Genomic DNA, 16372 nt, shown 5'->3' on the forward strand with positions numbered 1-16372 from the left:
GGAGATGGAGTAGGAGGTTTTGGTCCAGCAGTGCCGGTTTCCTTTGCTGCCGCAGAGATCTGTGCCATTTCCTGGTACACAACTGTGGCAAAGTCACATCTGCAGTGAGCTATTTATCTTGCAGATCTTGGGGTCTCTCCTTAGGCCTTCAGAATCAGCATTGTGCTTTTTTAAATGTAGCTGTTAATTGACTTTTCTCCATTGTGAGCGGCTAAATTTAGCTTGTGTGCTTTGTGCTGCTCAGAGGTGGTAGAGAGCGAGCGGTTTTTAATAGCCCTGCCTCCGCCTCCACGTTGCTTCTGCTCCCCCTCCCCGGCTTCATCTCGGTGGAGATGCTGTAGTGGGCATGGGACACCAAGGAGATTCGTGGTTGAAGACCATCCTGGAGGAACGCTGGTGTTTCTGCTTCATCAGGAGGCCACGTCACGCTGTCGTCACCGCGGCGTGCCGGCCAGGGCCATGGCTGGGAAGTGTCCTGCGGAGAAGGCCCCGGGGGTGCTGGCTGACAGCCGGCTGGGCATGAGCCAGCAGTGCCCAGGTGGCCAAGGAGGCCACCAGCCCCCGGGCTTGTGTCAGCACTGGTGTGGCCAGCAGGGGCCGGGCAGGGATGGGGCCCCTGTGCTCGGCCCTGGGGAGGCCCCACCTCGAATGCTGGGCTCAGGTTTGGGCCCCTCGGGACAAGAAGGGCCTTGAGGGGCTGGAGCGTGTCCAGAGAAGGGCAGCGGGGCTGGGGCAGGGTCTGGAGCACAAGTGGGCTGGGGGGGTTTAGCCTGGAGAAGAGGGGGCTGAGGGGAGCCCTTCTCGCTCTCTGCAGCTGCCTGAGAGGGGCTGGAGTGAGGGGGGGGTTGGTCTCTGCTCCCAAGTCACCCGTGACAGGGCGAGAGGGAACGGCCCCAAGCTGCGTCAGGGGAGGTTTAGGTTGGATATGAGGGAAAATGTCTTCATTTCCAGAGCGGTCAGGCCCTGGCACAGGCTGCCCAGAGAGGTGGGGGAGTCACCGTCCCTGGGGGGGTTCAAAAGACGTGTAGATGTGGCAGTTGGGGCCATGGTTCAGGAGGCCTGGGGGTGTTGGGTTGGGGGTTGGACCTGATGATCCCAGAGGTCTTTCCCAGCCTCAGTGGTTCTATCATTCTCTCCGTCTGCTGCAGCGCGGGCTGCCAGCTGTGCTGCCGGGGCAGCGGGTCTTCCTTTGGGGAGCTCGCTGCTCGAGGGGCAAAGGGCGCTCATGGAAGAGGTTGTGGCTTAATAGAAGTAGTTTATAGTACTGCCAGAAGCGTATTTACTGAGCCCCAATGGTTGTGGTGTTGCCAGCACCTGAAGGTCAGGCTGAAACCCAAGGGCTGGAGTGGAGCATGAGCGCACGAGAGCCTGTGGCGGGCGGGAGCAGGTGGTGGGGTGCGTGCGCTGCTGGGCTGCACCTCTCCCTGCCGCCCCGAGCGCGGCGTGAGGTGCAGAGCAGAGCAGGGCACCTGCAGCGAGGGCTTTGGGACTGGTGAGACGTTGTAACTGAAGCACAGAGTTGGTTAGGATAAGTTGGAGCGTGCGAGATCTCGAGTGCTGAAGCTTTTTAGTAAAACTCTTTCATAGCGACATTCCAGCTGCATTTAGAAATGCGACCTCCTTAAAAGCTGAGGCTGGGTTTAGTCACTGAGTTTGTAATTTAAGAGCATATATATCTCCTCTTATTCTAGACCCAAAAAAGGAAACAAAAACCTAGAAGTTTATTTTCAAGCGTGCTGTGGGAAATCATTGCATTCAATGCAATTCATAAATCAGTACTTCTGTCTTGCTTGATTTATATACTTCATTATATTTCCCAAGTAGAATTTACTATTGAAAAGCAATTCGAAAGAAAAAGCATGTTAAAGCAGGCAGTGGCCATGCCGAGTATGGGGAACGGAGCCCAGGACAGTCAAGGTGCCCCTGGTACCGATTTCAGTCCCCAGCGCCGAGGATCCTGCCCCACAGAAGCTGTTTTTAGCACATGGAGCGAAGGGCTCACGGCACAGGTCCCAGCAGCAGGGACAGCCACCTGAAACATGGGCAGCTGTGTAATGCTTGAGCACGGTAAGCAATGTGCTACGAATAGCCCTTCTAACCGGGACCTGCGAGCTGGCCTGAGCGCCGGCACCTGTGCTGGGGGGGGCTGCTGGGGTGCAGGGAGCAGCAGCCATGCAAGGGGCTGGGGAGCTGCTGGCCCCCAAACTCCACGGGGAGCCTGGGGAACAGCCGCTGTGGAGGTGGGAACCACCGCGGGCAGGCGTGTGCAGGGTGAAAGCAAGCAGTGCCGCACGCAGAAAGCGCGGCTTGGGCTGCTTCTCCCTCTGCTAATCCATAAACCCAGGAGGAACGTGTGAATGAGCTCAGCGGAGCTCCCCAGGAAGGGCTGCAGTAGGACTCCGTAATCCATCCATCTGTTTCACAGCGTGCCGAGCTACGCACAGTCAGATTCAACTGCTCACTTGATCGGCGCCGGTGCCAGGGCCTGCCGTGCATGCAGGAGTTTTGCGCGGTGATTCATCGCTGCTTCCTGCGCCTCACCCCGTCTGCAGGCTCGAAAGCCGAACCTGAGCCCGGGTAGCAAGTCCCTACAAGTAGGAAGGTTGGGGAGCGATGTCCTTAGCCGCGCGGTGTTTGATTCATTGAGAACGGTTCATTAGTTCCTCTCCGAGGGCCGTAAGTACTGCCCTTTACACCCGCCTCGTCATGCTTTTGGGGAGAGATGCGACATTAAAATTTTTGGCTAACGCATCTTGGCTCTTTAGCATTTATTTGTGGAAATCAGCATGGAGGGTTTATGTGTATGTGAGGATTTTGTTGTTGTTACATGAAACAAACCAATTAACTGCTGGCAGCTGCTCCCGCTAGCTGGCAGGCGGCATTTTATGGCTTTCTGAAAGGCAAGGGCTGCCGGTGACCAGCGGTGATGGCTGCGTGCTCCAACGGGGTCGCCTCAGTGCTGCGGCGGGCGCCGAGCTGCCTCTGAAATACGGTTTTCCTGTTGGCAACCCCCGGCGGCGGCAGTCGGCTCTCTGGCAGGGGTAGGTAGAGCAGGGGAAGACGCTGAGGGATGGTGTTTAATATACTCTAGCAAAAGGAGACCTTGGAAGAGCTGGTCTTGAGGCAACACTGCTGTTATCTGAGCCTGGGGTTCCAGAAAAGAAACCATAAATAACCAAACGTCGACAACAAACAAAACTGCTCCTCTTTAGGTTCATGCAGTTTTAAAATTCCATCCCCTTGAGAAAAAATGTGATTACTCAGTTTTCTGACAGCTGTGGCTGGAAGTCGCGAGCACTTTCCCAAGCTGGTCAGTGTCAGCGGGTGCGAGGGCGCCGAGGGCCGCGCTGTGGGGATGCGTGCGTGGGGACGTGGCGATTTGTCGTGCCCGGGGCGCTCCTGCCATCACCCTCGAAAACTCCGCAGAGCGCCAGAGTATTGGGGTTCTTCACATCTTGCAACATGCATCTTGGGTGAGAAATAGAGGAGCGCAGACAGGGTGGGAATGTGGAATTTAGGAAATTGTACCCAAAACGCTGCCCCGGTGAACGCATGTCTTCCTTAGACGCTGCTCTGCAGAGCGGCCGCGGAGCGGTGCAGACCAGGCAGGTAGGCAGCTGTTCTGTTCGAAGGGGTGATGCCAAAGAACAACTTGTTTATTATTTTTAACAGATATTTAACACGGTGCCAGAGACTCCACCGTCGAACTCGCAGCTGCTGTTATCTCGGAAGAAGAGCACGGACTCGAAGCCTCCCTCCTGCAGCGAGAGACCGCTGACGCTCTTCCACACGCCACAGCCCAACGAGAAGCGTAAGTGTGCCGAGCCGCGGCTCCCGGCTTTCCCGCTTGACCAAGATTTTGCCCTAATCATGACTAACAGATCGTAATTCCCATGCCACGAAAGGCAGTTTTACTGGTGCCAATGGAGGAGACGATTCCCGTAGCAGGATCAGGCTTCAGTTTCCTCTGCTGTCACGGTGATGGGGAGTGTGAAGATCGTCTGGCATCCCAGCCCTTAACCAGGGGCTTGAAATGAGGCTGCGTTAGCACAGTATAAAGTGTTGCTGTGCCCTCCCCACCCGAGGGGCCCCCACGCATTCCCGCTCTCATGTTCCCTGACCCGCGTCCTCGCCCTCGCCGGCTGCTGAGATGCGCCCCTGCACGCAGGACGCAACACATGCGGCAAGGGTGGACGCCCACCTGCCTCCCCAAAAGGTGACCCTTTTTGGATGCCCGCAGGCACTTTGCCTTTTGCAGACACGAAAACTCGGCAGGGAGGTTCTGCATTTTTCTGAGGATTATGTACCACGGCAGTTTAAAAATGTTGAAGATCGTCTTTCCATTTCTGTCACTAATTAATGCTCCGGATATTAAGGTGAAAGACTCAGTGTCCCATCCCTACCCATGGAGCAGCAGTAATGTGTCTGCTCCGGCTGTTGCTTCGCGTTACAGCGTAAGCCCAATTCCCAGCTCTCCCGTTCCTCCCAGCCATGCGCTCCCGGCCCTTGCGTCGAGCTGCTCCTGGAACCGGCCGGTTGCTAAAAAAGCAGGAGAGTAACCTGGTGAGCAGAGCAAGTGCTCGGGGGCTCGGCTGGCTTTGCTGGGGCTGGTGGGTGTGCACAGGGAGCGAGGAGCAGGGGAAGGCTGGCGTTAACCCGTCTCCCCAGGATTTAAAACCACCAGGTGGACCGAGTGGTTGCCGTGTACTTTGCTGACTCGAAACACGTGGGCTCGTCCGCCTCTGATTGAGTTACCGTTAATTACCAGGCACTCTTATTTCGGAGGATGTCATAACGATACACGTGGGTTTAAGGAAGCAGTGGCAGCACCAAAACGTGCTCTGGAAATAGCGTATCACACGACTCTCAGTGCAGCCTCAAATACCAAAAGCTGCTTCTGAAAAATTTCAGCCTCACTAATTTATTTGCTTCTAACTAAGCAGTTGCTTGTTACACTCTGGAGTCGCCCAGCTGCCAGAGCCTTCGTGTGCCATCCTCCCTTTGCCTAGAAGAGGAACTGAGTTCATTTATTTATTTCTGCATTTATTCCCACGCAAAGCAATGTTTTCTCAGTTCTCCTCCTGACGGTCTGTAACCTCCTGTGTCTATGGGGAGCCACTACCATTTTATTCAGTGTTTGCCATCCCTGCTGCACGTGTCAGTTGAGGAATAATGTGAGGTTTCCTTTCTTACTGGTCCAGAGACGGGCCAAGGCTCCAAGGCAGGCTGAAGCGCGAGGGCTTGGACAGCAGCTCAAGCCAAGCGCCGCGTCTGCGTCGTGTCCTGAGCTGCGGCGTAGAAATAGCTCCGCTGTGGCACAGGAACGGCTGGCACCTTCGGCGGCCGCCCCGTCGCAGAGCGCTGGCTGTGCCTGGCGTTGGTGGAAGCGCCTCTTCCCTTTGCAGGCGGCTGTCTCCGGGGTGAGGGGCAGGGAGCCCTGAGGTACCTGGTCACTTGATGCTCGTGCCTCAGAATGTGCATTGGAAGAGGTAAAGATGGCTCAGAGGAGCCCCAGGCACGACGGGAACACCGAAGGCGTGCTGCAGGAGTCAGTCATCTATGAAACAAAGGCATAATAAGATCTCGTAGCTGGAAATTGAAGCTAGACACAATCAAAATGGAAACAGTGCACATTTTTTAAGACTGAGGGCAATTTAACCATTAGAAGGAGTTAAGCTGGGCAGTGAATTTTTCATTACTTGGACTCCGTTCATTGAAGTCAAATATCTTTCTAAAACTTTAACTAAAATTCATCATACAAGGCTGTGTGTAAGTCAAAAATTATAAGGTTTGACAGACAAGATCATGCAAGAGAGTAGATTAGATAATTACAGTGATTATTTTGTTCTTAAGCATTTCACGTTTTTATCCAGCGCTGACCCAGGAACTGAGCGGACATTGTGAAACAAGTGCCGTTAACACAGCAGATACACCATTTTGTCCTTATCAGTGCGTCATTATAAAGAGTGTTTTGGCACCTTGCTTGTATTTTGTTGTGCAGAGTGCTTTTGTCATCGCTTCTGCAGCCCCTGTGGACAACTGTTATCAAAGCGCCCTAGATCAGGATATCAGCCAGAAGCTGCTGCTCTGCTATCCGGCAAGGTGTGGCCTTTGCTGGAGGTGAGCCCGGGGAAGCCGGAGGCTTCGGCGAGGCTCCTGCAGCTCTGCTTGACTTACTTTGCATTAAGAGTCACAAGGGTTTGGGTAAGTGGTGAAAACTCAGCCTTGCTTTGACGTGTTGCTGGTTCTTGAGCTGGAAGAGAGGGAACTGGGACTGGCTGCCCAAAGAATCATAGAGTCATAGAATGGTTTGGGTTGGAAGGGGCCTTTAGAGGCCATTTAGTCCAACCCCCTGCCATGGGCAGGGACACCTTCAACCAGACCAGGTTTCTCAGAGCCCCGTCCAACCTGACCCTGAATGTCTTCAGGGATGGGGCATCGACCACCTCTCTGGGCAACCCGGGCCAGCGTCTCACCACCCTCACAGTAAAAAATTTCTTCTTTATATCCAGTCTAAATCTACCCTTCACTAGGTTAAAACCATCACTGCTTGTCCTGTTGCAGCAGGCCTTGCTAAAGAGGTCGCCTCCATCTTCCCTATAGTCCCCCAGTTCAGCAACTGGAGAGTTTGTTGTTAATGAAGGGAAGACTGCAAAAAATATGAGAGTCCAGCTCTCCCTTAAGGCCCTCCTTCCCAGAGAGGTAGTTTTGGGGCTCTTGGAGAGAAGTTGCTGGTTTGGTTTATTAACGGCAGCTCTCGGCGGCAGGAGCTGGGCCGCGGTGCCGGCAGAGAGTAGGTGCAGCCAGGAGCCGGGGCCGGTGGCAGGGGCCGGGGCTGTGCTGCGAGGGGGTGTCGGTGGTCTGCAACGAGACCCCCCCCCTCGCACCCGGCTCTGCCGGCGGTTTGCGAAGTGGCTCTTCGACCTCCTGCAAGACGAAAAAACGCACTTTAGCTGATGGGCGGTTCTGCTCTTGTGGCTGTAAGACCAAATTAAATCTCACGGCAAAGAATCCTGCGCATCAGCTTTTTAAAGCATGAAGCAAAATACAGTATCAGCCTTTTAAAAGGGAGGAAATAAAATACATCCAGAGTTTCAGATTCTGCCGCTCATTTCCCTTCCTCTTTAGATGAAACACTTCCAGTTTCTTGGCTGATAGGGACTTTAATTCAATATTGGCTGGTAGCTAGCTCTGAGATTAGGCGGACAATTGACACTGATTTGTTAGGCTTACAGAGCTTATTTTTGGACTTCAGCCTTGGGCAGAAAATGTTTGGAAATAATAAGACGTATTGTTAGACCACGCTCCAGCGGCTCAGGTCCGCGCTCCTCGCAGCCTGCGGTACGGCCGTTCAGCCCGGGGGGGCTCAGCCTGGCCGGTCCCGGCCTTGGGCACCGTTATACGCTGTGGAGGTGGACTGTCACAGCGCCGCTTAAACCTGGACTGGAGATGCAAAAATAGAGTGGTTTGGATTGCCCTTTTGGGGTTTTTAGGTCCGTAGGCAGCTTAATTTCTCTCTTATTTCATCTGCTGGTTCCCGCGTCTGCCTGTCAATATTTGTGGAGGTCAATGCTTTGCTTTGCTTCACTTTTGCCTCTTCTTATCTTCTGCGTGGATAATCCCAGGTGGGCTTTTGCAAGCTCAGAGGACCTGCCCCTCTGGGGAAATCGCTCCTCATTATGAGCTTGGTTTAGGGAAAGCATGGCTTGTCGTTTGAGCCACCCTCTGGCTCAAAGCTGACGAGATCATTTGTATTTTCCTGCTGGCATGTCAGACGGTGGCGAGTTGGAAGCCATGGCTGGGGAAAACAATCCAACTCGGTACAATGGAGGAGCAAAGCAGGGGACAGAGAAGTGTATGTGCTGCTTGTTCCCTTGGTGGCTTATTGGAGATCCAGATTAATGAAATGCCATTTCAGGAGCGTGTTGAACGTGTGTCAACATAATTAACACATCCTTGGCTTTGGCTAATCTCTGGAAGATAAGCTCAACCTGAGCTAAACCAAGTTTTAGCCCTGTCTCGCTGCCATGTGGGCGCTCTGAATCTGTCCAGGTACCAGGAACATGCAGCAGCTCCGGCGGAGGCGGGTGCCGAGGAGCGTCGGGCTCTGCTCTTCCCCCGGCAGCCACAAACCTTTTGCTAGCGTAGGCTTTGCTCTTTGAAGCAGTGGCAGAGAGTCTCCACATGCTCCTCAACACCTGAGACAACACCACTGCCAAGGTATTTTATGGAAATGTAGGCGGTTTCATTCTGCTGTATATTCAGGGTTAACTTTTCATCTGTCCCAGGAGCTCCTCTTACGCTGCTTTATCCTTCTTTAAATGTGTACAGGAAACGGATAAGTATTAACATTCTCCTAACGCAGGCAGAGGTGCACAAATCAAAGGGATTGAGAATAAGGGATTCCCTATTACTGTGTGCTTTTTAGTAGTAATTTGATCATATTAGAGCGCACTGAAAAAATAGTTTTTGAAAGACTTACCATTGAAGTAGGACGTACTATGTTTTCTAGCAGGTGCCTGTCTTTCAGGAAAACATCATCACAGAAGTAGCAGTTCTCCGCAGTGGGGCTGCTTTCCGTGCCATCAATGATGATAATTGCTTCTCACAATTACAATTACCGCTTATACAGAAAAGGCATCTTATGAAAATGAATTAATGTGATTTTAGGTAATTCAGCGCAGAGCTGAGGAGGGAGCCCATGCTGCGGATGTCAGTTTGGGGTGCGTAATATTTTCACTCCTCACCGCTGAAGTTACACAAATAAGGGGGAAATCTCCTAACAGACTGTGACCAAGGGAAACGAGACCTAAGCAGCCTCCGGATTGTCAGCAGAGCGGTGCCAGCCTTTCCCTGCCGCAGCGCAGCCGGCGCTACGGCGGGAGCGGGCATGAGGCGCTATTTTGGATCAGATATGAGCAGAATATGATCTCCTCACCCACAGCTGCTCTGTATTCCCAAAGAGCTAAGACGAAATGGAGTGGAGACCCCTTTCCCCTATTCCTCTGCTGCTTTTGGATTAGGGACCTGGCCAGAAAAGATCGATAGGTGCTGTCAAGTCCTAGCTGAAGCACTTTTTTGCGGAAATAAACTTTAACTGGGTGATCCGTCCTTTTCTTGTTCTCAAATGTTATCCTGCTCGGTCACACAAGTGCTCGCGCCCTTGGTGGCTGATTTCAGTCACAGAGAAATCCATTCCTGTATGTAGTTTGCATTTTAATTTTTTTTTCAGGTTGTGCGGTACTTCAGATGTCTGTGGGAATATAAAATATTAATGCCTTGAGAAAAATGAATATTTTCTTACTAAAAATGGTATTCATTTAAAATGTAGTTGCATCTAAAGGAAAAAACAAAAAGAGAACCTGGTATTTCTTACGGTTTAATGTATAATATCTAGAAAACATGACTGTAAACTAACTGCCCGTCTTCTGGGGTCTGGTAAGATGCTGCCCCATTTGCACTAGGGCAGGGTTTATGACTAGGAGCGCTCGGTGCCTTTGCAGCAGCGCGCTCTTTACTTCTGCGTGCAGTGGCGGCGGTGTCTGGTGGCTGACGAGTCTTGGGTTTTGATGTTTTTTCAGAGGAGAACAGGAACAGTATCATCAACTCCAGCCTGGAATCCGTCATCTCTTCGAACGTAAACAGCTTCCTCAACTCCAACAGCGCTCCCCAGCCCAGCCTGAACTCAAGTGATCTTGAACTAGAAGTAATTAAACCCAACAGGCCAAATTCACTGTAAGTACAGTAGTAATTAGTGTTTTATAGGCTCTCTGTCCTTAATCTTTAATCAGGGCTGTTTCTTACTCTGAATCCCAGCAGTTTGTTGAAGAATACAATTTAACATTTTAATTTTTAATGGGCGCTAGCATGTGCCCTGCATTTTTATCTCGGTCCAAGCAGTGGAATTAGTTACTGGGGGTTATACCTTCCCGCAAGTTTCAGCTCTGATTATTTTGCACATGTGGAATATTTTTTGATCAGAACTCTGCATTATTGCTTGAACTGCTTGACCCATCTGGTGATAACTGCAGCAAACACAAAGGTCTTTTCTTCTGAGTTTCAATTCTATGACTGTTGTCAGTACAGTTGATCTCCGGCCAAATCTGTGCCATTGCTTCTGCGATTGCTTCCTTCATCTGGAAAGTTCAAGGGAAAAAATAGCGACCTTAGCAATGACTCCCTGGGGACGGCCGAGTTATTTATGAAGTCCCCTGAACTTGACACAGCTGAGCCCTCGCGCCGATGGCCGTCTCTGCTGGGGGAGTTTCCTTCCTGCCGCGGCTCTGCCGGGCCCGATAGCATTTTCCCACAGAACCTCCCCTCCTCGTACATGTGAAGATCTCCTCAGATCTTCAAGAGCCGTTGCAGTCCTTGCAAGCTGGAGCCAATTTTCCCCCCAGCGCTCCTCGGCATGCCCCTGCCCGTCCCTGCGCATCGGCTGGGAGGAATCCGCTCCCTCCGCAGCGGTTTATGGCCTTGCTGTATGCAGTGACCTTCTCAGTTAAGGGAGACCTTCCTTCCCACCCCTCCAGTCCTCCCACAGGCTCCAAACACTTCCAGTTCCCACTCAACCATAGAAGTCCCCAGTCCCTTGAGATTAGACAGCGACATTTTTGTTTTAGCTGATTTCTGGTTATCAGTGGAAGGGTTGCTAAGGACTCGAAATGCGTAAGTGCCAGGGCAGGTACTGGTAGAGATGGTGGAACTTGTTGCTGTTGGCTTGGTTGACGGCAAGGGTTGGGGTTTGGGGGTTCTGGGGCGCAGCCCTCGCTGCCAGCGTGTGGAGGTGGCTCAGGCGCCTGCCTGCAGTGGTTTGCAGGGGCAGAAGGGTAAGCACGCGGCGGACGGCTGGCACGACTGCCTGTATGAGTGTGTGCGTGATCAGAGGACAGGCTCTGGCTGTCATCCATCCGCTCTGCCTCTCTCCTCACCATTGCTGCCACTAAAACCATGAGCTGCATCGGTACCCAACCAGCCCGGCCGCTTGCTGGCCTCGCCTGGCCTTGGCCTGGGGAGCGGGGTTTGTTAGGCTCAGCTCCGTGCCTCGCCTGCTGCCTGCGGATTTACCTACTGCAAGAAAGCCGCCTGCCAGGAGCGTGGTGGTGGCAGGATAGAGCATCCAAAAAAGGTAGGACGCCTCTAAATGGAAGTTGCCTGTTACGTATGTTATGTACTGGGTAAAGATGCGTAGATATCTCCTGCCTGTGCTGTCGGTCGAAGCTGTGGAAGTCAGTCACATACCATTCCCCCAACAGGATGTTTTTTATTTATCCTTCAAGGGGAAAAAATGATGTGACTTTTAATACAGCAAGCTTTGTGAGCCCGAGTCTTGCTGTGACCTTACAGGATTTGTTTGCCAAATTCGCAGTTTTTCAGATTCCAAGAGTTGCCTCTTCCTAATAATGTCTTTTTTAAAGGAAATCATAGAGAAGTTCAGCAGAATAAACCAGTTAAAGCTATGTGGGGCTTTGGGGAATGGAGGTGTCTTGCTGTTACGCAGGAATTAAGCGAGCAGGCTGGCAGTGGAACCATTTGCCTGCCACCAGTTAAGGGGCCTTCACAATTCTGTGGAGTGAAACGGCGATGGGCAGGGTAGCACCAGCGGCTCCGATGGCTCTGGCTTTGTGGCATTTGGTGCTTCCCTGCAAATCCAGCGATGATGTGATCATTTTTACACAGGCAAGAATACACAAGTTCTCGGTCAATATTGAGCTAAAGGTTGACAAGCAAGTCTTGAGGTGAATAATACCACAAGGCAAATATTTTCTTCTCTATAATCCCAAATATTTAAATGAAATACCTTTAATCCAATCTTTTGATAAGAAACGAAGCGTCTTTGTTTTGTTCTTTTAAAATGGTATGTACAGATGTCACTTCAGCCCCTCTGTGCCCGCTCACCCAAGAGCACAAGTCTGCGCCCGTGGTTTTGGCAGGTCCGTGGCGTTTTGCCCTCGGTGGTCAGTGCTCCGTGGGGGTGTTGGTTTGCAGCAGCGAGGATGAGGAGGGTGAGGAGGGCTGCCAGTAGCGGGTCTACCCCTCAGCCCTGCCTTGTGGCTGTTTACGGGCTGCAGCCTGGGTCGGGGCAGGGTGTCTGAATGGTGCCAGTATCCCGGCGGCTCTGCCGTTGCCGCTCTGCGGGACTACCCAAACAGTATCCGTATAAAGCCGCTTCTGTGTTTTTTAACCAGCTGAGTAATTTGGGCTTTGCAGGAAGCCTTGGGCAGCTACACACACTGCAGTCGGTCTGCAGGATCTGTCAGTGCCGTGCAAGGGGTTCTGGTGCTCCCCTGTCATTACCGGACCCACGGTTAGGGTACACGGCAGCGGGGAAGGTCGCAGGGTGCCTTGCCCTTTGCGCTCCTTCAAACACTGCGAAATTCTCTGCCAGTCCTGTGAGACCCATCTTTGAGCTGGGCTTCGGGAACTTTGGGGGTTTTTTTTCTTGCGTTCTTCGCTGTTTTCTGTAATTTTTGTCGGCGGTGGAGCAGGGCTGTCCTGTTTGCGGACGCGTTCGGGAGGGGCTGGCTCTCCTGGCCGCCTGCCCGCGAGCTGATCAGCTGCCTGAGCTGGGAGCCATCGCTCGCCAAAATTCAAACCCTGCAGCTGAGGAGCTGTAAAATTCCAGGTGTGCAGAGGCCAGGAAGTCCCGCTTTCCTCCTTGAAAGAAAAAAGGATGTCTTTCTGAACAAGAAACTCTTTAAGAGAACAAGTACAAAAGACTCCCGGATTCAGTGTTTCTTTCCCTTCGAGAAAGGGACCTCTGCTTCCCTAACGGGACAACAGCAAAGGTTAGTAAATTAAAAACTACTCCAGACCAGAATTTGACCTATGCCTTAGTTTCTACTAAATGCATCGCTGGAAAAAAGCGGGCTGGTGGAGATTTCCGCGCAGGGGAAATGCCTTCATTAATTAAGGCCTTTTCCTGCTTTATTCCGAGGTCTGGTGCCTTTAGGTGCTGGTGCGTCTCTCGCCCTTCGCCCGCGGGAGCAGGGTGGGCACCATGACCCGTGTCCTGTCCAGCCTCACCGTCCGTCCCACCAGGCTGTCAGGGGCTGTCGTGAGACGGGTGCCCACCTAGGGAGGGCACCGGGCAGAGCGGGCACACGACGAGCCCTTCGGCATTCGTGTCGCTTTGAAATCTTCCTTTATGTTGTCTCGTGGCTCAGCGGGTTGCCCACGGTGGCTTTGTGTCACCCTCTCACACATGCTGTGAACTGGGCAGGGTGTGACAGCTGCTCACAAGGTCCCAAACTCTGGTCCGTGCTCAGGGAAAGCTGTGACGTTGTGTTGCCCCAAAGCGATGCCCTCCTCGGAGCTGCTCTCCAGCCCAGCCAACGGCAAGGGACAGCGGTGACGCCACCAAACCTTTGCGTCGTTAGTTGCTTCCCTCCCACAGGCTGCAGCTGGGTTCAGTGCTTCCACCTTCATCCTTTAAGCCTTGGTAGAGCCCAAGCGGGGTGTCCCCGCGCGTGACGTTCCACGTTGGGCACGGCAGCTCCTGACTGCATGGGAGCTGTGGCACAGCTCCTGACCCCCTGCAAAAGCGCCTGCAGGGAAAGGAGTTGGGTCATTTTGATGCTCTTGCTTATTATTAAGCTGAAAACTGATGTTCTTGTGGAAAAAACTCCTGCTGATCTCAGTGGGAGACTTGTTGGAGTACAAATGTTAAGGACTGCAAACGTGGGGGATTTCTTGTTTTCCTTTTGCTGCAGTGAGCGCCGATGCATTCAAAGGTTGCCCTTAAATGTGCAGTGCTAAAAATTGTGAGCACTATCTGTGAAATTAGAGATGTTTGTTTCAGCTTTTATTTATAAAAGCCTCTGGGATCCCTTCTAAATGCTCGGGTAGCCCCCAGGTCTGCTCCCTGGAGAGCTGAGCCAGATCCTAAATCTCCCTCGTGAGCGTGTGCTGCATCCCCAGCCTCTGGGCGCGATGGGTGTCACAGCAGCGACGGGCCGAGGAGTCCCCGCCTCGCTGCCGTTACCCCCGTCTTCCTCCCATGGGGAACACGGTCCTTCGCACACTCGCCTTCCCTCGAACGTGGTCCTCCTTCACCAACCGGGAGGGAAATTGTTTTGCTGCAGGGCAAAGGCTCTTCCTTCCCAGCCACCAATTGGGGTTTTACTATGGGAATGCATTTATTTATTAGGGCTGGTTTTATTTTTATGGAAAAACTGCTCTGGGCGGGAGTTGTACTTGGTGAGTCAGCAGGGCTGCTGTCCCATGCCAGGAGCTGTCACTGCGGCTGCGGCTGCGGAGGGACCAGGGCTGGCTGCCGTGGCCACCAAAGCCCCAGGGAGGGGGGTTTGTTTCTAAATAAGCGTTGGGTTTCTTTATCCTGCCCTTGCAGAAAACATCTTCCTTAGAAAACATGGCAAAACAAGAACAGAAAGTGCTGTGTTTCTAGCATAGATGCATACTTCAGCTGGAGCGGGGGAAGTCTTCAAACTAAATTGTGTGATTACGAAAAGCAGAAGATTTAAGGTTGCGGCTTTAAAAATCCTTTTAAAAAAGGACTTTGCTGCGGTAGCTTTGCAATGCATACCTGCGAAGCCTCCGGTGCGGGGCGCATCACTGCGGCTAACCCACACCTTGGCTGGTGCCTGCTTTGTGCTTTTTGTCCTCTGTTCTTTTTATTTATTAACCTCATCTGTGTCCCCTGCATTATTCAAAGACCTGTGCTGGGTGCATGGGCGGCCGCTCCGAGCGCTTAAACCTGGCTGAGGCCAAATCAGAGGTGGGTGCTGCGAACACAGGCAGCAGCAGCCAGATCGCGGTACGCAGCCTCCTGAGAATCGCCTCGGAGAGCTTAAAATAAGCGCAATACCTTAGTCTTAAACTAGCTGTTGGGTGTAATACTGGGTGCTCCTGGCTGGCTGCCTCCCTGCGACTTGCTGCAGGCTTTGACAGTTTGTTTGCAGAGCTGAACCACTGATGTGTTACGGTTTAGAAAATAACAGCCAAAACTCAGTGGAGGAGGTAGATGGAGTTGTGAGGGTTTTAGTTTCTCCTCTCACAGTCATTTCTTGTTGCGCGGGGCTGTGTGGAAGGTGGCGTGGGGCCAGATGATGTTTAACCCCGTAACTAGATGGGCTGCATTTTTAGTCCACAAAATTGCCAGCCTGCGTTCTTGTAAGTGCGTGCGTACGTGCAAAAGATACCCAGGGAGCTTCCGCCTTTTCTTTTGGAAGGTGGGGTGAACCTCAGAAGCGCACGGGAAGGGCTGGGGTGGGTAGCAGAGTGCCCAGAATTCACCGCTAGCCTGTTTCAGCGGCAGCCATGCACCCCTCCATCGGCCAGCCTCGGGCAAGCGCTGGGACGACCGGCTCCATCCGCACCGTCCTGCTGAGCAGGGCAGCGGCGGGCGGCTCTCCCTGGGAGGACAGGCCAGCTGCTGTTCCATGCCCAGCAAAGAGGACTAGAATACGAAACGCTCTTATTTTTTTAACACTTTTATTTTGTTAAAGTCCTTGGCCGTGTCTTTGCAGTAATGTTTCCCAGTGGTGGCTCTGAGCGCTTGTTTTATCCTCCCTGCCCTTTTAGTTTTTTGCTGCCACCGAAGGACTGCTCCACCAGCTCTGAAGAATTGAAGCGCAGCCTGACGGGACTTCTGGGTGTTTCTGAACAGTTGCTTCTTACAGGTTTCTAATGCTCTGTTAGAGGCTTGTAGATTTCTGGAGTTACAAGACCATCTGTCTCTTGGAAGATTATTGAGTGGCGTTCTCAGAGGCAAAACCTTCCCATTTCTGGCCTGCCTTCATGGCAGGGTGCCCAGGAGGACCTGGCCGCTTCTGCTCACCCAACCTTTCCTTCCCCAGCCGCGGGCAGGGATTAATGCAAACCTGCCTTGAGCATCGCGAGTCCTGCGGCACGTGACATGTCACCGTCTGCCGCTCTGCTGTGCGTCGGTTTTATGCACCTTTGGGCTGCATAAAAAGGAGTGTGGCCAGCAGGGCGAGGGAGGTTACCCTACCCCTCTACTCTGCCCTAGTGAGACCCATCTGGGGTGCTGCATCCAGTTCTGGGCCCCCCAGCTCAAGAAGGGCAGGGAACTGCTGGAGCAAGGCCAGCGCAGAGCTGCCAAGGGGATCAGGGGCTGGAGCATCTCCCGTGTGAGGAAAGGCTGAGAGACCTGGCCTTGTTCAGCCTGGAGAAGAGAAGGCTGAGGGGGATCTCATCAATGCTTATAAATACCTGAAGGGTGGGTGTCAGGGGGATGGGCCGGGCTCTTTTCAGCGGTGCCCAACGCCAGGCCAAGGGGCCACGGGCACAAGCTGGAACACGGGAAGTTCCCCCTGAACATGAGGACAAACCCCTTCCCTGTGCGGGTGCCAGAGCAGGGGCACAGGCTGCCCAGGGAGGCTGTGGGGTC

The 16372-nt window shown here is 52.9% G+C and overlaps 1 protein-coding gene across 5 annotated transcripts in view; it reads left to right on the forward strand.

Annotated features, from left to right (window-relative positions):
* Positions 1 to 16372, forward strand: part of ARHGAP26 (Rho GTPase activating protein 26) — a 154041-nt gene that overhangs the window by 108978 nt on the left and 28691 nt on the right. For all 5 annotated transcript variants that reach the window (XM_075103012.1, XM_075103014.1, XM_075103013.1 and 2 more), the window contains exons 19-20: positions 3673 to 3811; positions 9582 to 9735. In XM_075103012.1, the coding sequence (XP_074959113.1) occupies positions 3673 to 3811; positions 9582 to 9735 (293 nt within the window). The remainder of the gene's footprint in view (positions 1 to 3672; positions 3812 to 9581; positions 9736 to 16372) is intronic.

Source organism: Phalacrocorax aristotelis, chromosome 8 (genome assembly GCF_949628215.1).
Source record: "Phalacrocorax aristotelis chromosome 8, bGulAri2.1, whole genome shotgun sequence".
NCBI lineage: Eukaryota > Metazoa > Chordata > Aves > Suliformes > Phalacrocoracidae > Phalacrocorax > Phalacrocorax aristotelis.